This window comes from Microtus ochrogaster, linkage group LG9 (assembly GCF_000317375.1).
Source record: "Microtus ochrogaster isolate Prairie Vole_2 linkage group LG9, MicOch1.0, whole genome shotgun sequence".
Classification (NCBI taxonomy): domain Eukaryota; kingdom Metazoa; phylum Chordata; class Mammalia; order Rodentia; family Cricetidae; genus Microtus; species Microtus ochrogaster.
Window position 1 is genome coordinate 19,710,765 of NC_022034.1, and position 10,247 is coordinate 19,721,011.

Consider the following 10,247-nt stretch of genomic DNA (forward strand, 5'->3'; position numbering starts at 1 on the left):
AGGGGTTAGACCTGTGCAGAAATGGCCTGTCAGCTTTCTTTTACTGAAGCCCTCTTCTATGCTGACAGCGACCAGGAATCACAGAAACTCATTTACCCTGCGATGGGATAGAAGTAGGAGCATAGATCAAGATGATCCCCACAAATCTCAAAGGGAAATGCAGTAGTTGAACCAAAAGGGTCACTTTGGAGACAATCAGCTGCTCTCCAGATGTTGGCAACAGAGAAGTCTTGTTGCCATGGTTTCGGGGCAGCATAAAAGAGGCCACCTAGAAGCAGACAGGTTAAAATTTCTTATACCCGATGTAGCTTTTGAGAGGCAAGCAATTTCCTTGGCCCTTTTTACCTTACCCACTATCATTCTGAACTTCTCGGTCCCAGTTCCCCTATCCTTGGATGTGGATGTGCTGGTAGGGGACGAAATCAGCGCCGACTGTTCTGGAAGCACTAGAAGGTCAACACCCAGAATTCTCCCACAAGAGGTCTTTAAATAAGGAGTGTATGGCGCTGCTCCCAGGTGGGCCTGGGAGTCCTGGAGCTAGTATCAGTTGCGGGAAAGAAACGCGGCTCCTTTAAAGCAGGAGGCGAGGAACCCCCGCCAGGAGGCGTGTCTGTCTCCAGCGCCACTGCTGCTCCGCGGTCGCGGTCTCCTCCGCCGCCGTCACTTGCGCTCGCGCTGGCGGCTGCGTGGCTAAGGCTCGGAGCCCAGGACTTCCCGCTGGATCTCCTCCCGCCGTGGCTCCGAGGAGACCACCCCAGTCCCTCCTCGCCCTCTTCACCCATCTCCAGGTAAGAAATCCTTGGTCGTGGACCCTCCCTGGAGCTCAATCCCAAAGTGTTCGCTCTTGGTACGGAGGAGCCGGGGACCGCGGAGGATCGCTGACAACCAGCAGAAAAGGAAGAAGCGCAGCGGCGCAGCACGGCTGAGTCTGTGCGCTCCAGGCACCTGCTGGATGCAGGTCTCTTGGATGGCTTTGTCCCACTCGCTGCAGCCTGTCCCCGGTAGGATGCAAGTGGCTCATTTGACTGCAGGCGTGCTTGTATTTTCTACATAAAATATTTTAATAAGTGTCTAAGCCAGGAAGTGGCCTCAACTTCTGGGACTCATGCTCAAGGCGAAGAGAAGAACAAGCAAGAAGCTGTGTGTCTCTGTCATAGCAACTCCTTATCCCTCTTTCGTCCACCAATCCTTGGATTGCCCTGATCCATAGCTCTGGACTGAGAAAGTAGAGATTTTAACTGAGGACAGTATTAAAAGCTTCAGAAAAAATAGAAGGAAGGAAGAAAGGAAGGAAGGAGGGAGCAAGAGAGAGAAGAGAAAGAAGAGAGAGAGAGAGAGACAGAGAGAGAGACAGAGAGAGAGAGGAAGGAAGGAAGGAAGGAAGGAAGGAAGGAAGGAAGGAAGGAAAGAAGGAAGGAAGGAAGGAAGGAAGAGAAAAAACCTCTCAGGGCATCCCATAGGGGTTAGAACTGGCTGCATCACCAAGGAGGATCATAAATGTTCAGAACTTTTAACCAACCACATTCCCCCGTATTTTTATCTTCAGGTGGATAGGAAGGAGTGTGTGTGTGTGTGTGTGTGTGTGTGTGTGTGTGCGCGCGCGCGCGTGCGCGCACTCATGCTTGTGGGAGAGAGAGAGAGAGAGAGAGAGAGAGAGAGAGAGAGAGAGAGAGAGAGAGAATATCAAATAAGACTGGAGCTACTAAGATAATGATTTGGATTTAGAGGTTGGACTGAGAGGTTGCAGAATGTTAGGAACTACCTTCTGGTAAGGAAAGGAACAGATTACCTTTTTATCATTCCTTCATCTTCATACTGTAAGTATTCTCTCATCAAAATTATCTATGGATTGATTCTTTCCATCTCATGAGATAGGAATAATTCATGTGAATAAGTCTGCAGTTTAGCTGCTAAAAGATGTGCAATTATATTCCAATTTTTAATTGTTTTAGTTCCTTACTTTATAACTTTGTAGAACACATTCGTGCAGCAATCAAGTAAGCTAATCAAATCCCAGTGACCTTAGAAACTTACATGTTAAAGAAATTGAAATATGTAGGGGAAGGTAATACAGAAATGACTAAAGGCTAAAACACCTATGTCTTTTCTTTTAAATTTAAATCTACTGAAGATTGTGCATGCTGAATTTTAAAGAAAAGATTTCTACAGACATAAATTAATTTGATTCATTCTCTTAATTAAGATACATTTTCAGCATCTAAACAGTAATTAAAGTGTAAATATTATTAGCCACCAACATAGCAGAATGTTAGTAGAAGAAGTGATAATATGTTTAGAATCCTAAAGAATGGCATAGTAATCATAGTTAGGGTGGATTGCATAGTATCCAACAGTGTGGTTCCAATAGATCTCTGCCTCAGACTTTATTCTGTGGCCCCTTTAAAGTTATGGTTGAGCAGGCTGTTTATTTTAGCTAAACCTCAACACAATAGGCCACTTGCATGGAATAATGCCTTAGGTGTTACTATAAGATAAGGTTTCTCAAATGTCCCATAACAACAGGACAGTAATGTGAAGTCAAGTGGAAGTCTCTCACTTGTGTGAGAAAATTAAAAACACTACACATATGACATGGAAGAACCTTAGAGACAGCTTTGAAATTCAGATTGTGCTAGAATAAACATTTGCTCTTTGTAGCCAAAGGTATAGGAATTGTCTTTTAAAGGTTCTGCTATAAGGATTATTACACATTTGCTCATGCCCCAGCAGGTGGCAGCTAACTAGAATATGATTCATTTTCACAGGGGACTAAGAAACTAAAATTGCTTCTCAAGTAATAGTGCCCAAGAATAAGAGGTCATTAGTGTCAGGTAATACAAAATGCAGTGAAAGATGAAGCTAACGCCTTCTGTCGCTCTCATTGTCGTTGTTGTGTTGCTGTAGGAACAAGGTTTGCACGAATGTGATATAAATTTTCTTCCTTTATTATTCACCATAGGCTTGGTAGTTTTTCCATAACAGCCTTCTTTGGTATTTTAAGGCTTTCTTCTTGACACAGCTTCTGTCTGTGTGAGTATATATGTGTGTGCTTACAATTTTTCATTTTTGCTTTGACCTTGGAACCCTCACAGCTTTAGCTCCTAGCAATAGAGATTGCCATGTGATTGAAATAGCTGCACAGCAAATGGATCTATAGGATAAGACACACAATTTTCACTACTTTTAAATATAAATGATCACTGAACGTCTAAATAAAGTATTTTTCATTTTCTATTAAGAAATAAGCAAATACAGAACTGGCACAATTTTAAGGTAATTTAATGTGATCAACAAAATACTTAATAGCCATTAACACTAAGAACTGTAATTATAGTGTCAGTATTGAGGAGATTCTTGCAATAACTTCAAAATATCCATATAACAACCAAGGCATCTCCTATACCATCATATCATTTTGTTGTCTTTGAAAGGTAAGTTGTTGAATTGTTGCTGTTGGTCTGAAGAGTGAAGCTTAGGAAGAAAGGATGGAATTAATCCATTTCACCCTCTAACAGATGGAAATCTGGAGGTGGGCAATTAAACGTGATAACTAATTGTACATTTCAGAAATGTCTTAAGCCACTGAATATTGACAGCATGTTTCAGAATCCAAAATTCACCATGCTACTTTTTTTTTTTTGGTATGAGGAAACAAGTTTTTTAGGCATGTTAAACAATCCATTACTCACATTAAAAAATACAGTTAACACAGTTCACAAAATTGATTTCTTGACAATATATTCTTCAACGAGTCAAACTACTTGACTCTGTAATAGAAATATGCATACTGTCACTTCAAGTAGCACAATATCCATTTATTTTACCATTTTGAATATCAGAGGAAATCCATGCCTGAAGTGCTGTCCGAGGTTCTGAATAAAGGTTTGTCCCTGGTATTGAAGAAGTCCAGCTGGACAGGTGGAATTGCTATTATACTAAAGCTTTTCAACTTAATTGTTGGATGCAAATGTATAAATTGGCTCTTTGGAGACCACTTATTAGTAAAGAAAATTTGCATTCGACTTTTTTTTTAGCAGTTTATTTTGTGTGAGTTTTATAAACCCAAAGCTTTTCTTTTTCACTTTCCCACTAAACATCCAACGATGATGGCACATGAGCAGCTGAGAATGCTAGGCGTAAGTAGAATGATGACAAAGCCTATGACAAATACTGTTATGGTAAAAGAATTTATGAACAAAAATTGTGGTACAGCGTGTTTACTCTGGTTCCACGAAACGCCAGCTACATTGCAAAAATTGCAGAAATTTGATTAGTCACAACTGAACATGCTATTTTCAGGTAGCTGATATCAATTATATTGGGAAATGAAAACAACCAAGAATATGTATTTTCCCTGGCTGTTATTATTTCTACTAGGGTGAAGACTAAGAATGAACTAATAGAATGGAATAAATGAGACAGCAAATACAAGACAGGACATGTTGGTCTTTAACGTATTTTATAAGTGATGTTTCAAACATGGACTGAAGGAGTCGCTAGATACCTTTGGTTTCAGCACTAGGCGTTCCTTTTAAAGTGCTCAAATAGTGGAATTGTTTGACGGGATTGCCTGCTAGATTGCCGAACTAGCTATTCATGATACTTATTTTTGACACTGCAGTTATGCCTCCATCTTTTAAAAAATCAATGTTTCTTAGTGCATCTGAAAATGTAGATTTTTTCAATCAGCATTTAATAATAGTATCTTAAGAAAATATAGATAGTAAAAGTCAGTATGATGAATATATTGTGGTATCTTCTTACAATGTAGAAACAACATAACCATAAGTAATTAATAAGAACTTAACACTCAAACCCTTCCTTTAAAATTAGCTATTCTTCAGTATGATGCAATCTTATAACTTTTATAAGGTCGAACTTATGCCCTATTTGTTATAATGAACAGAGATTAATAGTAAAGCACCAGTTCAATAATTTGCCCTTTGCACTTCTTAATAAAGTTAAAGATGTCATAGATGGCGTTGTTATTGCTTTCCTCATTAGCTCTTCCTACTAATTTAAATGGTAGTAGTGGATTTGGAGCTAACTGTACTACTTGTGAAGTATATTGCCTATTTCTGCAAAATTTTCATATTAAAAGAACTGTACGTTTCTATACTTTTACCTTGAATAAATTTCTACTTATGACAGTCTGGGGGTGTTTGAAATGAGTTTAAATATTTTCATCAGAAAAATAGTCGATGGCAAGACTTTTTTTTAGGCAAAACTTTGATTCTATATTCCAGTTTTAAAAGAAAAATAATTTTAAAAAAAGATAAAATGTGGTACAAAAACCTCTGGAATCTGCTGCTGCAGCTCAAATCCCATTATCTTTGTATAAGATTATTTCAGGTATGATAAATGAGTTGGAAAAATGATTCCCCCATTTCCTCCCGAAAGTCCACCTGAGGAAATATCTCTTTACTAATCAAGGAATATGTCAGTCAAGTTTTTAAAAAACAGATTCAACTCTCCAATTGCATCCCACTTATTATCCCATTTAATCTTTTCTACTCAGATTTAAAAATATAAGACTCCTTCAGCTTAATAGCAAGTTAGATTGACAGCACAGTTCTCTGTTTCAGAGCACATCCTTTTTAAAAATACAACTCCTAGACAAAGTGACTTTGACTTAGATAGTCAATTATTAAGATTCATCAGCTGATTGTAAGAAGTGTGTTTGCATACGCCAGGCACTTTCTGCAGGGTCTTACTGAAAATCAAAGCAATTTTCATCGCATCACGTAAATAAATCTCCATTTTTGGCTACTCAAGGCGAGCTATCAGAACGGTTGCATAATATATATTGAGAAGCTCAGTGGCAGGAAGCAGCTATCTCAATTTTTCTCACTTTATCTTGGCTTAACGTCAGAAGCTGTGCAGCAGTGCAGTGGAATAAGGGCCTGGCGAAACCCTTGCCAGCAAAGCGCCCTTTGTGTTGGGACTGTGGCTGGCTTTCGACACCTAGTCGTTGCAAAGCTGGACTTCCTATTGATTTTCCTTTTCTTGTGCTCTCCCAGGCTTGCGTGGCTGGACATTGTGCTTACTGGATTTCTTCCGGATGCTCCCCGACTAACATGGATGTCCCACCATCCCTTGCAGTGGAAGCTTGCTCCTTGGTGCAGTGAGTGAAGAACATGCAGCGACTGCTAATGGGTTCGGGAAGCGGAGACTCCTTCCTCTTTCTGTGACCATGCCGTGATTGTGTCTGCGGTCACTACTCCACGAATCCTTCTTCTTGTCCAAGCCCGGAGCCTAACGCTAGATCGGGGAAGTGGGTGCCGCGCGCGCAGGCACGGAAACATCATGAAGATTATTTCCCCGTTTCTAAGTAATCTAGTCTTCAGTCGCTCCATTAAAGTCCTGCTCTGCTTACTGTGGATCGGATATTCGCAAGGAACCACACATGTGTTAAGATTCGGTAAGATTCCCGGTATCTCACCACTGCCTGTGTGGGCTCAGAGGCGCCGGATGTAAACAGGCAGTCGCTCTGCTTGGCGTGGGCTTGCTGCTCTCAGACCTGCTCCCTCCCTGGTTTTAGAGACCGCCCCCTGCTTTCATTTATCCTCTCTTTTTATCTTCATTTTATTTCGGGCCCCGAGAGGGTGAAGGGGGTGCTAGTTCGTGGTACTATTTATTGGCCGACGGATAGCTTCACCGTAGTCTGCCATAGGGACAGCGGTGATGGGGCATGGCCAGCCTGGGATGCTTTGGTTTCCTTGGGAACCCTCCAGCTGTCTGGGTGTCATGGTCTGAGCCAAAGTGAGCGCTAGGGCTGGCAATCCAGCAGCATGTGCTACTGATGAGTTAATGTCTGGTAACTCTTTCATGAGTTGCATCTGTCCGCTTCTGCCCAGACCTGCCTAGGTTCTCACTTGCAAACCCAGGGCACCTTCCTTCTGATTTCTTCTGTATGCAAAGCTTATTATTGGTAAATTTAATCTTTTTCTTTTGTTGGTGGTCTTTTTCATATGCAGAGCTTTAAGAAATAGTGCTATACAATTTAAGGCTTTATTTCATAGTGGGAAGATGCACTCAGTGCAGCGAAATAGGGACTCATGGCAAGCTTCTTGTTTGTTTTGTTTTTTAACTTGCTGAGTTCTTTCACAGCTCTCTCTCCCTCTTTTCGCCTCATACAGAATTCCAACCTAATAAATAAGGAATAGTAGTAACTAGAGGCAAGGGTGCCAGGGAGGAGGGGAGATGAGCGTGGGGTTCTAAGTGCATCTTTATTTCACTCTGACATGTATAAAAATCCTATATAGTTACATTTGAGGATTTATAATTTTCCCAAAAACCTAAGCTTCTTTCTCTCTTGAAAGAAAATCAAAAAGTGAGCTTCCAGTGCAGTCACTAGTCAGGAGGTCTGCTTGAAGGAAATCAAATGTAGGAAATGCTCAGCTGCTCTGGATGACAAGTGGGATATTTTCAGTGAGCTGGGAACTCATCAAGGAAAGTTCCCTAAAAAAGGGCATTGCAAAAGAGGAGAAAGCCAACAGGGCTTGAGCACCCCACTCTAGGTGCCTTCTCTGTCAGCTCTAAGGGGATCTAAGCCAGAGAGGGTAGGGCATACATTCAGAGTATGCATCTTTGAACTAAAAGTAGACACATTAAGTTTTCTGTCTGATATATAGCAGAGGTTCCCTGTACCTTCTGTAACACTAGTATCATCTATTTTTCCATAGTGATCTTTCTCTCATGCTAAAATTCACTGTCTTCCGCAAGTGGAAATAAAGTAGAAATACTTTTACATATATTTGAAAATGTAGCCCCTTCCCCATATGTCATCTAGAGTCAAAAAGACTAGTAATAACATGAGACAATAGAGTATGTCTAGATTCTGGCTTGAGTATTTTCCTGCTTTCTTCAGTCTTTAGATGGTACTTAAGCATGTTGCTCTTAGCAACAAGCATCCACAGGAATGCTTGCTTCTTTAAACAGGATTAAAGAAGTCCCTATATTCCTGGGAACTGTGTGTGAAGATATGTATGGTATGTGTGCCACAGCAATTTGGCCGTTAGCACGGGACAGGATAAACATGGAATCTCCACCCCCAAATAATTTTTAATCCAAAGTACTTAAACAATTGTGTATGTCGTCTCATGTGTGTTCATGAATGAGTATGCATTGCTAAGAATGGACATGATTGGGGGAAGGATGAACTGGGGCCTGAAAACTGCTACTAGTACTCTTGAAGATTTAATTATTGCTGTTCTAGTCCTGTAGCACAATATTTGCTGAATCATTAGATTGTTACATTTGCTGATCATTTCATATCTTCATATTAAAAATCTTGGTGTCTGTGGCAGTGTAACAGCTTTCTAAAAGAGCACACACACAGGAGCCTAGATTCTTGGGAAAACTATAAATCTTTCTAAAATGAAACACACACACACACACACACACACACACACACATGCACACACACGGTTTTCCTAGACAAACTCTAAAAATGTCCTTAAGAAACAGGGCACTAGGTGAAGACCTCCAAATCAGCCCCTTCACACCTGAGACCAACGTTCTACTTTCTAGATGATTTCTGTTTCTACATTATCATCCGTGTTCTCTAAATCTGACTTGATTCACCAGGAAGGATTGTGTACAGTTGTAATCATTGGAACATTTCCCTGTTGAGACTATTTTGATGCAGTGGTGGGAGTTTTATTTTCTTCCCGTGTAAAAAAGTACTGAGTGGATTGGGTGTTTAGTTAAGCTCTTATGCGTGCCTGTTGAAATTGTTTATTTTAAACTTTGAAGTTCAACCGTCGCTGGCCTCCTGCCCTAGGGGGAAAGGGCTGGGATTGTTATTGGGCTGCTGCTCTTGAGCAGTGGGGCAGACAGCTAGGTATGGGTGAAAGCCACAGCCTTGCCTCAGACCTCTCCCGGAGGCTGCTTAGGGTGAGGCTACAGTCTGTCCGGGAGAAAGGCTTGGGGCTGCAGGCTTCTGGTGCTTCTGCTTGGCACTATGGCAACCGGGAAGCTGACTTGAGGCCACCCTAGCTTCTCTTTTCCCCAACTGATGAAAATTCACCTTCATTAATCTCTCTGCCCTTCTTCTCCCTGCTCCCAAAAGACTTGCCCCCTTCCTCTTCCTATCACCTCCAGGAAAGGCAGACTTCCACACAGCTCAGGGTGTCTTGATCCTGGAGTACCTTCTTTTCCCTGCCTTCTCTAAGCCAACCTCTCCCTCAGTCTTTCCTCTCCCCGCCCCCAAACCTTGGAGCTGCAATGACGTGGGAGGGGTTCGGGGTGGGATTGCGCTATTGTTATCTTTGATTTGTTCATAGCGACTTTCTAGGACCAAAGAAAACTTTGCAGATGCACCCAGGAGCAACCCTTTCCTTCTGCCAGTCCAGACTTTGGGCACTGTGTACTGTGTTAGTAGCTGCTAGGTAAATTACTCTGCAGTGCTGACCCCTGGGTATTTTCCCAAAGCTGTAAGGCCATATTAGGTAGCGAGGGAGAGCACCCAAATGTTGCCTAGGTGTTACCTAATGGCCAATGGGGCTGAGAGGCCTGGACATAGGGGTCTCTTATCTTGGGTCCTGGGGTTTCATTACCTTGGAACCTCAAACATAACTTGGCTTCTTCAGAAGGTGGGCCCCCACCCGGGTGTGGGGGAGGGCGTGTTTTCCAGGGGAGAGGTTGTGCTGCTGAAAGTCAGGCCCCTCAGTCCAGGTCAGGTCGGATATCTGCAGCCTGCTGGATTGGGCACAAAGCCCACCACTGCCCCCAGGCTTTTCACCAGACCTTGCACCAGCGGCCACACTCCACTGGCCAGCCATATGGAAATGAGATACCTTTGTTCTTAGGTGGCTGCTTCTAAGAGCTGACCAACAGGATGCCCAAGTGGGTGTGTTCCTTTGAGTGAGTTTCTGGAGCCACAGTTTGTCCTAAGACGTTTCTTCTATTACTTAAGAGGGCTCTTCTCTTCCGGCTGCTTCTCTTCTGCTCTGTTCCCAGATTCAGCTGCGAACAGACTTCATTACTGCCCTGGTTAATCTCTTTGAATTTTGGCTTGTTTGTGCATCCTCTTTAGTGTCACCACACCCCAAACTGCTACTCTCTCTGAACCTGAGGTTCGATTATTCAGTCTTAACCCGCATTGCTATTTAGGACGCTGGGAGCACAGACATTAACCAAAACTTTGAAACTGAGCGGTTTCTCCAAAATAGCCTTTTCCAATAAGGTGAGCAAATAAATGGTCTGTCACTCCTTACTATGTGACGTTTCTGCTTTTTTTTTTT

General features: G+C 42.1%; 1 protein-coding gene across 6 annotated transcripts in view; it reads left to right on the forward strand.

Moving 5' to 3' along the window:
- The first annotated feature begins 698 nt into the window (after window positions 1-698).
- Window positions 699-10,247, forward strand: part of Grik2 (glutamate ionotropic receptor kainate type subunit 2) — a 588,331-nt gene continuing 578,782 nt past the window's right edge. For 2 of the 6 annotated variants that reach the window (XM_026787407.1, XM_005363515.2), the window contains exons 1-2: window positions 699-788; window positions 6,021-6,421. In XM_026787407.1, coding sequence (XP_026643208.1) covers window positions 6,307-6,421 — 115 coding nt within the window. In that variant the 5' untranslated portion in view covers window positions 699-788; window positions 6,021-6,306. Of the gene's footprint in view, window positions 789-937; window positions 1,002-1,695; window positions 1,818-6,020; window positions 6,422-10,247 lie in introns of those variants that run through there. The other 4 variants (XM_005363512.2, XM_026787405.1, XM_026787406.1 and 1 more) reach the window with 4 other exon arrangements.